The 16596-nt window shown below is 43.1% G+C and overlaps 3 protein-coding genes across 7 annotated transcripts; all 3 read right to left on the bottom strand.

Moving 5' to 3' along the window:
* Positions 1 to 1796: 1796 nt before the first annotated feature.
* LOC115678326 (dof zinc finger protein DOF3.1-like) lies at positions 1797 to 3379 on the bottom strand. The gene has a single exon (XM_030601685.2). The coding sequence runs from the start codon at positions 2638 to 2640 to the stop codon at positions 2068 to 2070; it is 573 nt and encodes a 190-aa protein (XP_030457545.1). The 5' UTR covers positions 2641 to 3379; the 3' UTR covers positions 1797 to 2067.
* A 3468-nt stretch (positions 3380 to 6847) lies between these two features.
* On the bottom strand, positions 6848 to 8812 carry LOC115678327 (uncharacterized). Its single transcript, XM_030601686.2, has 3 exons — positions 8660 to 8812; positions 8062 to 8252; positions 6848 to 7221 (listed from the first exon to the last, which is right to left on the bottom strand). The coding sequence occupies exons 2-3, from the start codon at positions 8241 to 8243 to the stop codon at positions 7035 to 7037; spliced, it is 369 nt and encodes a 122-aa protein (XP_030457546.1). The 5' UTR covers positions 8244 to 8252; positions 8660 to 8812; the 3' UTR covers positions 6848 to 7034.
* An 823-nt stretch (positions 8813 to 9635) lies between these two features.
* On the bottom strand, positions 9636 to 15806 carry LOC115678324 (serine/threonine protein phosphatase 2A 55 kDa regulatory subunit B alpha isoform). Of its 5 annotated transcripts, none has more exons than XM_030601680.2 (14): positions 15506 to 15806; positions 14501 to 14643; positions 14318 to 14416; positions 14105 to 14224; positions 13194 to 13403; positions 12932 to 13023; positions 12399 to 12517; positions 11939 to 12062; positions 11571 to 11694; positions 11016 to 11084; positions 10841 to 10932; positions 10680 to 10757; positions 10507 to 10574; positions 9636 to 10364 (listed from the first exon to the last, which is right to left on the bottom strand). In XM_030601680.2, the coding sequence occupies exons 1-14, from the start codon at positions 15618 to 15620 to the stop codon at positions 10228 to 10230; spliced, it is 1590 nt and encodes a 529-aa protein (XP_030457540.1). In that variant the 5' UTR covers positions 15621 to 15806; the 3' UTR covers positions 9636 to 10227. The 5 variants fall into 5 exon arrangements, with proteins under 5 accessions (XP_030457540.1, XP_030457544.1, XP_030457541.1 ...); XM_030601684.2 differs by having other exon boundaries at positions 13197 to 13403; positions 14501 to 14604; positions 15506 to 15803; XM_030601681.2 differs by having other exon boundaries at positions 13197 to 13403; positions 15506 to 15669.
* Between the last annotated feature and the right edge of the window lie 790 nt (positions 15807 to 16596).

Below are 16596 nucleotides of genomic sequence, written 5' to 3' on the forward strand. Positions count from 1 at the left end.
ATGTGAGTAAATCACCAAATGGATTGTAACTTTCTTTTTTTTCTCTCGCTACGAAGGTCGTAGGTTCTTCGAGTTCGTAAGATTTCACAAGAATAGTAATGTACTTAAGTTAATTTGTAAACATCTTTTTGTGTTATTATTAGTAATAATCTAATTAGTCGTTTTCTTCTCATCTCCTTCTTTTCTTTTTCTTTTTTTTACCATTGAGGGCCGGCGAGGGGTTGCCAGACACCGTGAAGGACCAACGGCCCTTGCCGGCCACTGGGCGAGGGCCACAAACCCTCCTTAGTGGCTGACGAGGGCTCGCAGGCCCTCGCCTGGTGGCCGACAGCCCACTGCCGACCCTTAACAGTAAAGAAAACGAAAAGAACGAAAAGAGGAGAAAAGGAAAAAGAAAAAGAAAAGAAAAAATTAATTGAAAAATTGAAAAATTATATAAAAAATATATATTCTCGTCAACACCAGCCGTGCCATAGAGGACGGCCGACGTCCATGTTAGCGATTTCTGGCCAAAATTGGCATAAATGTAAAATGTTTATGATTAAATTGGTCAAATTGAAAAGTTTATAACTGAATTGATATCAATGCAATGGCTCCGTTAGTTTGGCGGAAAATATTCTCCTTTTGGAAAATATTTTTCTGGAAGTCATTTTCCTGGAAAATGTTTTCCTGGAACATAATTTTCCGGTGTTCGGCGACCAATATGAAAAAGTTTCGGAAAATATTTTTCGCCACAAGGCGACGGGCGACGCTGCGTCCGGCGATCGGGCGGCCGGCCACGGCGACCGGGCGGCCGGGCCCGGGCGGCCGGCGATCGGCGGTCGGCCAAGCGGCCATGGCGACCGGCGCGGCGGCCGGTGACCGACGGCTCAACGCCCGGCCTGGGTGGCAAGCAAGGGCGGTTCGATGGCGGCGGCGGCGGCCGGGGACCGGACGGGCTAACGTCCGGCAGATCCGGCGGTGGCGGCCGGCCACCGGCGGCGGCAGCGGTCGGCCACCGGCAGCGGCGGCAGCGGTCGGCCTTAGTGAAGAAGAAGAAGAAGCTCCGGAAAATGATTTCCGCTTTTGAAAAAGCGGAAGTCATTTTCCGTAGACTTGTGTTATTTTGTGAGGGGGGGAAGGAAAATATTTTCCCACGGAAAACGTTTTTCGCCCCCCGAACACCGGAAAATCCGGAAAATATTTTCCGGGAGAATATTTTCCGCTAAACGAACGGAGCCTTGTCTAAGAATTTTTTCCCCTAATTTATCCAAATATTCACATCGAATGTGAGACCCATCTCGTGAAAACACTTGTGGGACAGTAGAAATTCCACAAGGACAAGAGAAACGGAGGAAACTTCACAATCAGATGGAACAACCCAAAAAGCAAGGGAGCTTAAAAGAAGAAAAATCTGTCTTGTCCTTGTAAGCTAGTGAGGAGGCAAGATTGCATTGGAAGAGTGGGCTGCTTTCTTTCCCTCGAATCCAACCATTTTTCTCATTGTCCCAAGAGCGACAAGTCGTCCAACCCTCACGCATGTCGACGTGCTTACAGACGGTAAAACCGTGCGTGCATGCTTCACACCCGACCCGAAAAACCGACTCTGCGTCTACGGCAATGCAGAAGGTTTGCTCATGACAGTACTAGCTGCATGATTTATTTAGCTTAGATATAGATGCACTTTGTAGTCTCTAGATTATGAAGACACATAATGGATTACAAATTGTACTTATTTTTCTTGTTACATCGCAGGTTTCTTCGTTATCATTTTCAGAATTAACTCTATCGTGCGATGTTGGCAAAAAAGTGAGTACTGATCATCTCGCAATCTTACATAAAATCACACACTAAGCCAGAAAAGAGAGAACCTAACATGAAATCACAAAATTACACTAGGAAATATCGCCATCCCTTGGTTGCGTGCTGGTCTTTCGGCCTTCACATGTGAATGCAACCTGCTGATGATGATGCTCTCGTCTTGCTTCGCGAGATCTCTGCGGTTCCCCCCCCGAGCAATCTCGTTCTCATTTCTCGAATTGGCAATTTCACCGGACTCCTCCTGTTCAACATACTGTTCATCACATATTACCATCTCTCGTCTGTAGTATTCTTGAAGCTAGTGTACTCTAAATAGCAAGACCATCGTGCATGATCAATATGATCCTCCCGCCCCCTTCCATCTCGTCGCGAGTCAAGATCCACTTCAGGCCCCATGACAGAACCCGAACCCAGACTCGAGACCGTGTTCAGGCTAACTCCATATTCACCGGATCCCGCCCCCGATCGGCTGACACATTCCAACAGGGCCCCTTCTGTGGCGTTAGACTGCCGGGAGTAAGCCGTGGTTGACTCTTGGAGCTGCAGCCCATGCTTACTGGGTCTCGGGTCAGGATCCGGTTCCGGGTTCTGGCGTTTCGGATTGGAGGCCCGTTTGGTGGAGGAGCTCTTGCGGGTTCCGCCGCCGACGGGGATGTTGCGGAGGGAGCCGCCTTTGGTCCAGTAGCGCTTGCAGTTCTTGCAGAAATGGCGGGGCTGAGAGAGGTTGTAGTTGTTGAAGTAGCAGAACTTGGTGTTGGTCGAATCGCAACGTGGGCATATCAGCCTCTCTTGCTCTGGGAACTGTAGCTTCGTGCTCTGAAACGCTGTCGTCTCTTGCATCTCTCTCTTTGTGAGACTGATAGCGCCACGAAAGTCTGGAACTTTGTGATGGATGGTAGTGACGAAATTGGTTTTGAGATCACAAGGGAGTGAGGAGTTATTGAGCTTTGAAGTGGTAGGAGTGAAGATCGGGACGATCAGCCAAGTCTAGGGACCAGAAAAGATAGATTGAGAATGATCAACAAGAATTGGTAGCTCGAGAAGAAACTTGCGGAGTAAAGAAGGGAATTTGGAGAACTGAGTAAGATGAGCAAATCAAATTCAGTCAGCAACACGTGAATTTGAGGAGCCTTTGTTCAAAGAAGAGAGAGAGAGAGAGAGAGAGAGAGAGAGAGGATCAGAGTGACAAAAACAGAGAGGTTTGGATGTTTCTCAGTCCAAGTTGTGGAATGGAATATCATTTCAACAACCGTGAATAATTGAAGAGCTTCAAGCTGCAGAGAGAGAGAGAGAGAGAGAGAGAACCAGCTTGGTCCCAAAATTTTGAATGAAACTGCTCTTCTGGTTGAAAGGTAGATAGATGAAGATGAACTTTTGAGTGATCTGGGTTCTTATCACCTTCGAATGCCATTCAAGAACGAACAGAGAGAGCTTAAGATGCTGTTTTGATCTAGGAGGTGAGATGCCATAACAGTTAGAGATGAGGAGGAAGGAGTCACGGGTCTGAATTCTTGAAATACGATTCTGTATTATGATGAACGATCTTTATAACAGGCCCATATAATACGTACTTAGGGTCTCAACGAGTGGTATTCTGGGGCACCCTATTATTATCACTATCATCCCCATATCATCCTTTTCTTGGACCAAAACAGAGTCCAAACTACTATTCTCTACCTCTACTTAAGACTCTTGCGATCTGTCTTCAGGTAGAGAGAGAGAGAAAGTCACCGCTGTGGCCCCCCCAATCTCTCTCTCTCTCTCAGCGAGTCATAAACTAGACCGACATACTTTGCTGAAGTTCTGGGATATCTCTAATCACATTGATTTAGATCCCCCCCCACCTTAAAAGTGTAACCTGGCCTGTGTCCGCCAAGTTGACTTGGAGAAGCACTCCTCTGGTCGGCAGATGAGAACAAATGTCCGTCGTGGCCGATGTCATGGGGCTTGAATTTTTAAGTCCTGATCAAACGATCTAATAATTCAATTTGATATGCTCAGCGCTCGATGAAAAGGTAACTTCTGTAAGATAGTATATCCATGCTAGAGGAGGGAAATCAGGGTTGTTTAGGACTCCCGCTCAAACTTTATTTTAAGCCCAAGACTACTGAATGAATCCTCAAATTTGTCTTTAGCATCGAGTAGGGTTCTTAAGACTTCTTCTCACTGTTCAATCAAGATTCTCAGCAACCTGATTTGTTCAACTATGCTCCTGTTGACCGAAAGAACATGAAACCAGAGAGAGAGAGAGAGAGAGAGAGAGAGAGAGGGAGAGAGAGAAACTAGCAGGAAGAACTACCGAAGAAGCAACAATATATTCATTTTTTTAAGCAGCAACATCCTTTGGCCCCAAAAAGTGGGACCGACCTCTTAGACCATGTTCTTTCATTTGGCCATGGCAATATCCACACTGTTATGTTACCTAAGAACAGTAGCCAAAACCCTAATTAAACTCGGTCACCAGTGAGGGCCGTGAGCGCGCTTCTCCGTCCCGCCTGTTCAGGAGCTTAGGCCCGAGCGCCAAGAGTTTCCTAGTTGGTGTCGTTGATCCTCGATACAGAGCAAAGAGTTGGGAAATTACTAGACACGAGACTCAAAAGATGCATCATTATTGATATTTGGACTAATTAATTCTCAATACTCTCGCTTCTCGAGAATTTACCTGCAATTAATAATGTAGGATCTCCACTTCGACCGCCATGGTACTTCTTTATCATGTTTAAACACCAATCCATAACGGATTATCTTCCCAATAAATCGGACTCTATCTCCATGGTCGGTTAGATATGAACTCCACCATAGAATCCGAAATCCTCCAAAGCTTTTCAGATTCATTGTGCATTAATGAATGCATGCCCACTCTTAGAACCAGCATAAACTCGCTTTCGTTTGATCATTTATTCACTTTTTTTAGAGGCAAGCATGGAAAAACATATGTAATAATGTTTATAGGAAAAGAAAATATTGTGATATTATTGATAGGAAGATCGAATAGGATAAGAGCGACGTAAATCTCACGAAGCTTCACGTGGGGGGTGAGGGTGGGACCCAAGGAGTGGATAAGCCGATGAGCCCTCCACCTTGCCTGGAGGCTTACACGATATACACGGAAAAATTGTCAAATCAGTCCTAAACCTATTGTACGACGGCCAATTCAGTCCTAAACCTTTTAATTTTGTCAATTCAGTCCTAAACCTTTCTAATTCTTGTCAATTCAGTCCTAAACCTTTCTAATTCTTGCCAATTCAGTCCTTCCGGCCAATTTTGGCCGGCCGGCGCTGACGTGGCAATTTTTGGGTATTTTTTTTTCAATTTTTTAATCTTTTTTTTCCTTTTTTTTTTTCTGATTTCTTCCTCTGGCCGGTCCGACGACCGGCGACCGGCGGCCGGCCAGAGGAAGAAATCAGAAAAAAAAAAAAAGAAAAAAAAGAAAAAAAAAGATTAAAAAGTTGAAAAAAATAATAAAAAATTGTCACGTCAGCGTTGGCCTGACGGCCGGCGCCGGACGGCGGCCACATCAGTGCCGGCCGGCCAAAATTGGCCGGAAGGACTGAATTGGCAAGAATTAGAAAGGTTTAGGATTTAATTGGCAAAATTAAAAGGTTTAGGACTGAATTGGCCGCCGTACAATAGGTTTAGGACTGATTTGACAATTTTCCCCGATATACACAGACACATTTCATGACTTGCTGATAAGATGTTCAAATGGATTGTATGAATTATTCGATAACTTTGACAAATCATAATCTTCTGTAACTCAATTTGTTAAACTAGAAAAAAAGTATTGTGCGCACAATTTGAGGCTAAATCATTCGTTGATTCGAGATTCAATCAGTATGAAAAAGTAATCAAATACCTGCACCTATTAAGAGAGGGCACAAGAAAAAAGTAAAACCGTAAGGGAGCCAATCGGTCCAAATTCTGTTTAGCTTCTGAATTTGCTTGGCACAAGATTGTACTCTGAGATTCACTTCTCCTGGTTCTGCAGATGGAGAATGCTCCTAGTTAGGTCTAGAATTAATCTTCCCAAGGGAGCATATGTTTTCATTGTGCTGGAGAGTCTGGCGTGGGACTGGGCTTTTTCTATATCCAGAAAACTCCCTTCAGGGTGGGTCGAGCTAATCAAAAGATTAGGATTTCTTGCTCTGAGAAGATTTCAATTCCGACTCGGATTCGCATCTTCAGGTCAAGGCCAAGGGAAGAAACTGCAACGAAATCTCGTATTCTCTAACATGGAGGGGTCCTTCGAATGATGATTGCATTGGCTTGGTGAAGTGGATGGACTTAGCATAGTACAGGGGAATAATTTACGAATGAAACCGCAACATTTTGCTAGTTACTAGAGCCACAAACCAATCTGCCAGGTGGTGTAAAAATGACATGTTGACAATGACGAGAGAGAGTTTCCATTTTATATTCCAAGAAAGCACCGGCCGAACTTCGCTAAAGTTCCGTGAGTATGAATCACGACAATTCCAATGCATTCTGTTGCTTTTGATGGTGACTCAGAAGAGATCAGCAGGATCACTTCCCTTTCGCCTTTTATATTATCCTCCAAGATGTCGTTGCCACCTCATAGATAAATACGGTAAACTAAACATCTAGTGCCAAGGCCACAATCAACCAGGGCAAGGAGTTCAAAGCAACAACTAATGGCAAGGCAACCTTCACTCGGACAGCAGAAATCGGAGAGAGATACCTCCAAAACGAGTGGATTTACAGAGTTGAGTTGAACTGGTTTGGTGTGAAATTGGTCAAGTTGAGCTTGGTTTCTGTTTCCACAGATCAGCAGGCGAGACTTCAAGGAAAGAAAGGAAATAGAGAATAGGTATCTAATAACAATCAGATAGGTATTGGTTCGAATCATCTGCATCTGGTGATCACTCGATGCGATCTCACCAAAAAGGAGACCCGTGAGAAATATGGCTTTTGGTGCGCCTAGTGCGGTGTCCGGTAAACAATATATCCAGGTATTTAGGCACTGAACTAGTAATGTCTTTAGCGTCAATGGAGCCGCACAGAAAAGACAAGAAATGAATCAACTGAATTTGAGATGGGAAGTACATAAGACTAAACTAATGTGTTAATGCCACAGCAAAGATTTGTCTACACTGAAGCTCAAAAGTATATAAAAGAAAAATCTCGCACTGGAGACCCTATCGGTGACCTAACTCACCCACTTATGGAAATCTAAACTGGAAGTACTAGATCCTTTATTACCAAAGCAATTTCTTTCAGACATGATATCCCGTGATTGTAAACCCTCTTCCAATAATCTCACCAGCACAGAACCAGGCAAAACACTCAAAACCAAACAAAGCAGCTATGCCAGCATTCTCAATGTTCAGCTCCTGCTTGTTCTTCCATAGTTGCTTGAGATAATCTACTTCCTTCCAAAATGCCTCACGTCTACCAGGGATGCTGTAGACAACATAAAGAGATACGCATTTCAACGTTACAAATAGCATCACTGACAAGAACTCTTAAGCAGAATTCATTTCCGTATATTTGCACTGCAAATCCACATGTTCAGCGACTTTAGCTATTCGAATGAATTTACCACTATAACTCTGTACGTGGAGTTCTACCATGTCAAAATTGAAAATTTTTAACAAAAATATGCTTGTTAAAACCATGATAACCTGTTGGAGGTTATACCTCCAATCTTGACAATTCGAAATTCATCCTATCCTATGTACATTATCAGAGCCTTCACAAGCCCATCATGAATATAAGATAAAGGCTAAAGTACTCTGCGCATGTTCTGTGACATGTGTGGACTCTTCATAGATGAAATGCGCGGCAGAACGGCCTATTTAAAAGAGCCAAAAAGAAAACTTTGCAATTGAATATCAATGTCTTGGGCTCTCAGAAGATCAGATAAAAGGGAAGTTTTATGGTTCCCAGGGGGACGGATCCCCCGGCCGTAACTTGTCGTATCTCCTTGCTGTTTTCCATTACTCCAATACAAAATGCTGTAACACACATGAACCTAAATTTTTTTCGATCAACCAGTGAGATTTACTCTCTTTTTCATCCGATGGCCATCTAGGGATTGGGGATCCCGTCCCCAAGAGTCCTTAGAAACACCCTAGATGGAAATCGCAATTGATCATTTTAGATGTCAAACTAAAGGACATGAAAGGGGGCGGGAGACATAAACCATGGTTCGGATCATGAAGCCCAATTTTCAATCATGTCAATTCCCAATAACAAGCACAAAAGTGCATATGTATGAACTTGTTTATAGCTAGTAAGGACCTGGCAAGACGAGTGTAAAGCAATTGGTTGGACAACAGTTGGCACTTCTCCACACTGGGTGGCTCCTGAACATATTGCTTGTTCTGCTCCATCAACTGCTTGTAGTAGGCATTTCCATGCTTCGTGGCATATTGAGTTGCCTGAGCCACCTTCTTCTGCAACTGAAGCAACTTCGACGCCATTGCTTCCTCCTACAATTTTCCCAGCACACACCACCGTTCAGATACACCGTTCCACCCAAAATTCATGCGCATTGAGCTGCACACCATTACTTCCCATACATCTCGATCTAAATCGCAACAAGAAGACACACCCGAATGTTTAACAACGCAAGAATCGCCACAACACCAGAGCTCGCACTCACGTGACTAAAACCCCATCAGAACGAAGCCCGAAACCCGTATGCCGCCATCGCGTAGCGACCATCGGAACAGAGAGCAGCAGCAACTGCTGCCGGCTCCGAGACTATAACCGGTCGGAATTTCCATCAATTCACGTATGGAAAGACTACCCACCCATTTTCACCAGATTATCATCAGAAACAGAATCGCGAGAATGTGTGAGAATCGGGAGAGCAAAAAGGCGAGATCAACGTTACCTCGGACCAGTTCGGTGGACCGTCCGTGTGTTCCTGTTCTCCTTTCTACGTGAAAAAGAGAAAAGACGGAGCTTTAGACCGACGACGGAGGGGTTAGGGGTTTTGACTGTTGACTTCGCCGAGCGAAACGTCGGCGTTCCAGTTTAAGGACCAATTTTTTTGCGTATCGTATTATGATACCACGTACGGTATGGACGCTTTAGTGTCGTATGAGACTTTGACGTGTGCATTATTTAACAAAATCCAGAATTTGTCGAAGTAACGTCACTAGTTTGAACCAACCCATGCTCCAATCGAATCATCTTTGCACCCGTTCGATATTTTTCTTTCACAAGTTCGTGTCATCTTAAGTCGAGGTAGCGCGACGCAACTTTAGAGTTGGATTTTAACGGTGTTTTCATCTAAGCCAGGTACGGGCATTTCAAAAACATATTTGGCAGGTGAATACGGGCGAAAGAACGAGATTTGGTTCGGGTTGGTAGTAGATACTAAGACTACATAGAGATATACACCCCCAACAAATAAACACAAACATATGTCCTGATCTCTTTTCTCTGTCAATCATCAGTATTTCACAAAATTGATCGTCTAAAATGTATAAATGTTCACGTGTAGTACACAAGCACTTGCCCTTTATTTTACAACACGTAACGGGCACGACAATCATTTGTCAGGGTTATGTTGAGCGAGAAAATAACCCAAAGAAAATCGGGCTTCTTCAGACATAAAAGCCCGAAACATCATATGAGAGGTATTACAGTACAGAATCCTTGATGATCAGACAACGTTTTTGCTTAGCTTATGTATCTTTGTACTAAACGCATCTATTCCCTAAGGTTTGAGCAATATGGCTAGGATAGATAGAACTCTGATGCACTAGAAATTTGGGGCGACAAAAATAGAAATAATCAATGGAGGAGAGAGCTTCCAACCGAGGGACTGCAAAAAACAAAGACAAAATACAACATCAAAAAAGTCCAGAACCAACCCTTCTATGAAATCTTTAGCCAAGACAAAAGAATCAATAAAAAAATCGATGCAGTGAGTGTACCAAACAGCTCCTTCCCCACCAGAACTTGAATAAAGCTACAGTCATAATCTTAAACCTAGTGGAAGTTATAATAGAACATTCTTCAGTTCTTTTTTCTTTTTTTGTTCCTTTTTTTTTTTCTGGTTGTAGGAGAGCTACAATCGCATACCCTTTTCCGACTTCAACCCAGAAACAAATTTAGAACAGAACACGGCACCTTCCCTTTGAGAAAAAGGTGCCCAAAGAGAGAGAACAAATAATTGGGGAAAGAAAAGAAGAAGGAAATTCCAGAGAGGGTTAAAGAGCAGTGGGTGGAGAAACATGCGAAGCAAACTGCCACAGCAGGACCAAAAATGAGTTGCTTCCTCACTGATTTCCGGGGCAAAGACCCTGTGATACAGCTTTAACTTTTTTCGAAACCACATGCTACAAATCTAACAGGCACTTGGGAGGTGAGATGCGATTCGGTCCCCGCAGCCTTCTTCTCCAAGAGCAGCCCGAACCAATACCATCAAGAGTATCTGTCACTGTCCCATCGTTATGCGTAATACATGTACAAGCTATTTGCAGCAGCACAGGCAATTGAGTTTTCAGACGGGTGCCATGCGAGGTGCAACAACTTCGTGGTGGAATCGATGGAATTTCCGTTGGCATCAACTGAGGGTGATTCTGCCCCTGGTTTTGATCTCCCAAAACAATGTTAACCTCATTGTCATGAAGAAACAACAGCAACAACAACAAAGGACAGCTGCTACTACTAGAAGAGACTGAATGGTTCACTAAAAGTAAAGGAACAAAGTAAGCGAAAAGGACAGACCTCGTCGGACTACTCGTGTAATACTGCTGAGGGATCTGGAAGGCCTTGAAGGAGTCGGAACTGGTTTTCTGGGAAAAAAAAAACAGCATCATTAAATTGACATAGATCTCCATGTGCCATCAGAAAAAAAACCGCCCATATTCTTCTTATTCATTAAGTGAATACTAATTTACCTCATTGGATTTTTGCTGGCTTCCAAAGTTGTTGCCTCAGTACTCCCCGGCACACAACCAAAGACGCGGAAGAGATTACTGGACATGAAGAAATATCCATCTGAAAACCAGAAATCATGTATGCAGTTCATATGGAAAGAGAAAAGCAGAGTTGCACAAACCTGTATGAACCTGTCGCCACTCGTAACCCATCACCACTTAGACAACACTCAAATTTGTCAAATATTGAATCATTTTCGTACAAATCACACAACTGAAAAAACAAAATAGTAAGTTAGAAACTAAACAGCATAATGCAACGATCACTTCCTGACTAGTTTCTTTAAAAAATGTCACCTTGGGTCTCAGATATTCATGGACCTGGAAGGTTGCAACCGGACCTGAATCCATGTTGATATCCCATAACTGGGGTAAAAAAAAAAAGAGCAACTTATTCAGAAGTGCGAGAAGATCAATTTAAAACTAAATACAAGTTGCAAATTGATCAATTGCCCAGCAGCAAGCAGACAACGATGTTATGGTGTTAGGCTCGTTAAAAAGTGAGGTAGGTAAACCAATTCACTTTCTCCCTCACTTAAGAGGAAACACAGCTTTGAACCTATTCAGAAAACTTCAACTGCTGCATTCAGCTGACCTTTAGAGCAGGTCATCTCAGGATCCTTTGTTTTCTAGTAGAAAAAGACACTCTGGAACTCCATACTTCGATCAAAATTTAGCTTCAGCATGCGCATGTTTATTATACGCTTAATATAGGGATTACCAGGGGAGTTGAACACACAAGGTAACAAAAAGGGATAACTTTAATCACACTAAGAGTTTTAATCTCTAGCTGCTGTATCAAAGAAAACTTTGTGCCAAACAAGAACAGAAGCAGAAAAACAGATATCCAACCTTTAGAGTCATATAGTCACGACTAAGTATATATCTCCCATCCCTTCCAAACTTAATATCTGAAATCGAAGCAATAATCTCCGTGAAAAATGATTTAGATCCAGGTTGTTCCGGCTCCTCAAATCTGTATGCACAAAAATCCATTAAGTCCACAATGACCGACCATAAAATTCTTCAAATTTTCCTCACGAAGGGAGGATCCCACAAGAAACAAATTAACAACTGCATAAACGAAAGAAATGAAAATAGAAACTACTCTTGACAGGCCTTCTTAAGTAGTTCAAAAGTTATTGTTTGCAGTTTCCCATAACAAAAGCTCTATGCATGCAATAGTACGTAGATCAAAGCAAACTAATGGCATTACTCACATTTTGGCATGAGAATCCAACAGAGCTGATTGTCGCAAATCAATGAGGCGGATGCAGCCTTTTGAACTGCTATATGCCAACAGATTACAATGTGTAGGGTGGAATTCAGCTGATGTTATCACCTCTGTCAAGTTCATGTACAAATCCAAACATTCAGTGAAAGCAAGCAAAGGGAAAGAAACAAAATAAGCATCATGCAGTATGTCAGGGCTAAGCCTGAGATATCTCACAGCTCAACCTATCCATTCAGAATCAAGAGACAGTTCTATGCCAAAAAGATTTTACACGTTTTACTAAAAGTTAGATGGAGCCAACCTCTACAACACTCATTATACTAATGCACAATAACAGCACCTGAATTAGCTTTATCATTGCAAAAACCTTTAATAAATGCTAGTATCTCAATTCTCGAAGGCGACTAAGAAAAAAAGGATCTGGAGAGATACTAAATAAAGCTTACCAGTTAAGTCCTCCATATTTGCTGGCTTTACATCAACGATGTTGAAACTTTGATTGCTAATTTCTAAGTTCCATAAGTTTATACGCAGATCATCAGCAGATATGAATGTTTCACCGTCACTGAACAATATGAAGAATGAGGCTTATCAACAAAACAAGCTAAAAACCAAAAGTAGATAATCTGCAAACCATTAAAAAAAAATCGGCAAAACATAATTTTATGCTTAAGTGCAACAATAAGAGATGCCTACAGAAAGATTCTCTTTGATCTAAAGCCACAAAACAGCATTTCACCAGTCTAAGAATTTTAAAAGGTTTGCTATGAGTATGAGAACAACATTACACTTCCACCATGTCAACTTCATTCAAGAAAAGAACTCTAATTGGAAGCACTAGGGGATAATTTTTCATCTCTTATTTTCCTACCCTAGTAAAGCTGAGTGCCAAGGCCACGAAGGTTGAGTCATGCAAAAAAGCATGAGGAGTTAATATACATGAGGACAAAAGTCAAGGTATCACCTTAAAACAACATACCTATTATTTGAAATGGAATTGATATGATAATCATGAGCATGAGCATACACCCTTCGACATCTGGCAACCAGACTAGTCTCGTGGCTGGTCACCTGTAAAAAGAGTTCCAGGGTCAAACCACATGTGGTTCAAACATTCCAAACAACATGACACAAAGAGACAACCAAGAGCAAACAACATACACGATCACAAAAAACGAGATATAAAAATGTAAGGGGAAAAATTGCCAGACATTATATCAATAGAGCGGGTTGAGCACAACTACCACAGGTAAGCGTAGTGAAGGGATGCCTCCTGGAGGGAATGAGAAATCATTGCTAAGAGAATCGTATGATCTCTCTGGGGATCCCCCATTTGCCAGACATGTTCTGTGGCTGTTTGAACTGCTGGAGCTCGCAACAGTACCATTGCTTACAGCTTTAGAAGGGTCCACATTCATTTCAGAAATCTTTTTTATCTTCTTCTCCTGGACCTAGTCAATTCTCAATAGAAATTACAAGAAGTAAACTCCAAGAGATGCCGGCAGAAAAACAACTTCAGACCAAAAAACTAAGATGGTTAAAGTTCAAAACCATTACAGCCAATAATATAACAATTTGAACAATTTGGACAAGATCATGTCCTCTAACCCATGCCAAGTATATACTGTTTACATTAAAAACAGGGGTTTGTCTTCAACAGCTTGCCTGTAAGGAACTCCTTACCATTACAATCGACTTATCGAGAATGTTAGTGAGTTATAACTCTGTGAAATAAAGAGTACAGGAGGAAGCACAGTACTGTAGTTATCTTAATACATGTTTACAATATACATGAGAAGCTATCCTAGATGGAAGCATGATATACAACTCCCAAAAAAATATCATGATTACAATGTACAAGTTACTTTCTTGCAGGATCAATAGACGAGAAATCTTCCCTAGTGCTAATGTGTGTGGGTGTGCGTGTGAGAGAGAGAGAGAGAGAGCTCGTTGACTCTCTGAAATTCTATGACACTTAGAATGAGAATAGACAAGTCAGCATAGAGATCATTAGCAAGTAACAAAACCCACAAAAAACTTTCACTTCGTAAAGAACTTTAAACAACATGAAGCGCAAGTTGTTGCATACTCATCTACTGAAAGTTATTCTAACTATAAAGAAGGAAGCAGCAGACACAAGCCATAATCCTACCTTCCAGAACTTGATAGTTTTATCATTGGTAGATAAAAGAAATAGAGCACTATTGGCTGTTTGGCACCATCTGATTTTATTGATTTTCTCCTCTATCTCCAAACTCTTCAGATAGTCAAACTGACAAGATAAACCAAGACACAAACAGATCAGGAATTCCAAAAGGCAGACAAAACTCAATATGAGACAGCAGAATGTACTAAAGACTGCTACCTCAGGCTCATGGCTCTGAAACTCTGTCTTGTAGCGAAACTCGGGATGTCTACTAACAGTATGGTCGATTCTTTCCAGATCCCTTCGGGATCCACCAACCTAAAATTGATGACATTAAGTAAGCTGAGGTATAGGACAGAGATGAAATTAAGTAACAGAAACCACTAGGACAGAGATACTCACATCTTTTGTATCGGTCCTTTCAAAAAGAACCACCCGACCACCCCGGTCACCCGTGGCAAGATGATCACCGGTTTTATCAAACTCAATTGCTGATATGATATCAACTGCAAACACATTACGAAGTCCATGATGATCATCACATACTTCGACAAGACAAATGTGTAATGGTGAGAATAGGACAGTACAGTAATCCTTCGTCAATGCAGTCATGAATCATTCTACTCTAGAGATGCTATTCAAAGTACATATTTTATGCACGATAGTTTCATTTCTTTCAACGCATAGGGAGATTCGCCAAAAACTAATGAAACTGAGGGAACTTAAATAGCATGCATAGCTATCATTACAAAAGGTAAGAGATAAAGAAAAAAATCTTAAATCACCGAACAAATAGCTATGCATCACTCCTCAGCTACTCCACTCTCATTCCCCCATTTGACCACGCCATGTACTAATATCCAGCCACACCACATCGAAACCAAGTAGAGATACACCGGTACAAAGTTAACAACTGCACAACTTCTAATGCACTGAGGAAGCCAACTTGACCAATCTAAGTACATAGTGCTAGATTAGAAGACACGGTAAAAAGGCAGAATCTTTGGAGCTGAGAAGAACCAGTCCTGACTGCAAAAGAAATGCATGCAACTCACTGACTTCCCCCAGCTCCATCTAACATTCCCATCCGAATCAAACTAGCGCACTGAACTAAAATCAGACTTCATCGAAGCATAGCATGCGCAGCCCTGAATCAATCGCACCTCAGAAACCCACTAACACCCATCATACAAATCACGCGAATCGAAATCGACAGTCCTCAGAAACTCAAACGAAATAGATCGAAACCGCCCGAACCGAGCGGCAATCGAGACACACCGCACAGATCGGATCCAAGCACGCAAACCCTACGGCCCGCCCTAGCCACACAGCACGCGCCCGCATTCACCCCTAATTTTCTCTCTCTCTCTCTCTATCTCTCCCTCCCTTCTTTGTTTCCCCCCTTACCTTCTTGGATTTCTTCGCCGGCGGCGCGCTCGCCGAAGACCTGCGAGAATTTCCACTCGAGAGGCGGCCGCAGCGACCTCCCCGACGCCGCGACGACCTCATCGCCGCCGTTCATCTCCCCCTCCCTCCCGCCGCGCGCGCGCGCGAGAGACGCGAACACACGGGCCCCGGAGTCGCCGAAACCACGACGGGTCGACAGAATCAGCGCGCGCGCGCGCCCCCGCACCCCCCCGGGGGACCACCCCGAAATCACTTCCGCACCGGAGATCCACTCCGACCCACCATGACCAACCAACGAGAGCTCCCCCGCGCTTCCGCGTGATCAAATCGCTCGGGAAACCCCCGAAAACACGCACGCGCGCACAGCTTCAGAGGAGAAGTGATTCCGAAGCTCCCGATTCGACGACCATTGGATCGCCCCCCACGAAGAGTTTTTCACTTGTTCGACTGTGCGTGGATTTTTGGTTTTTTTTTCTCTCTTTTTTTTTGGCCCCCTTGGTCGCGAGGAGGATGGGGATGAAACGAAATGACTGTGATGAGAGCGAACCGTTCTTTAAGGGAGAAGGAGAAGCTAAACAAGAAACACCACCAATGGGGACTCCCTCTAATTTCTTCCCCCCCTCCTTTCTGGCCCCTCTTTGTCCGGTAGTTCCCTTTCCCTTCTCTCGTCTCAATCACGTAATGCCATCGTAATTCGTCATTGGCTTCTTATTTTGTTTTTTACCTTACTTTTTTTTAAATTATTTTTATTCACGCCGTGCCCCTGCTGTAGCCACGACAGTTTCGACCGGATACGACGCGATGAAGTACGAAAGGTTATCAAGGCGTGTCGAATCGCGTTGATCTATACTTTTTTTTCTTTTCCGAATGATTCGTATGTATATTTGGTGATAGGGAGAGTGACCAACTTCGGAATATTCGATTTGAGCCATAAAAGATTCTCTGTGTAAAGTCTGGATCCTAGGAGGATTTCCATCCTCACGGCTTTGCAGAGGCCATACACCTGTCGCGGCAGCGCCAGTGTATCTCGACCCGCTTGTGAATCCACTTTTAAAAAGAACGGGTATCTCGATCCGCCTAAACTAGATCAA

This window comes from Syzygium oleosum, unplaced genomic scaffold (assembly GCF_021117445.2).
Source record: "Syzygium oleosum isolate NSW1041296 unplaced genomic scaffold, Sole_v2.1 Sole_v2.05, whole genome shotgun sequence".
NCBI classification, from domain to species: domain Eukaryota; kingdom Viridiplantae; phylum Streptophyta; class Magnoliopsida; order Myrtales; family Myrtaceae; genus Syzygium; species Syzygium oleosum.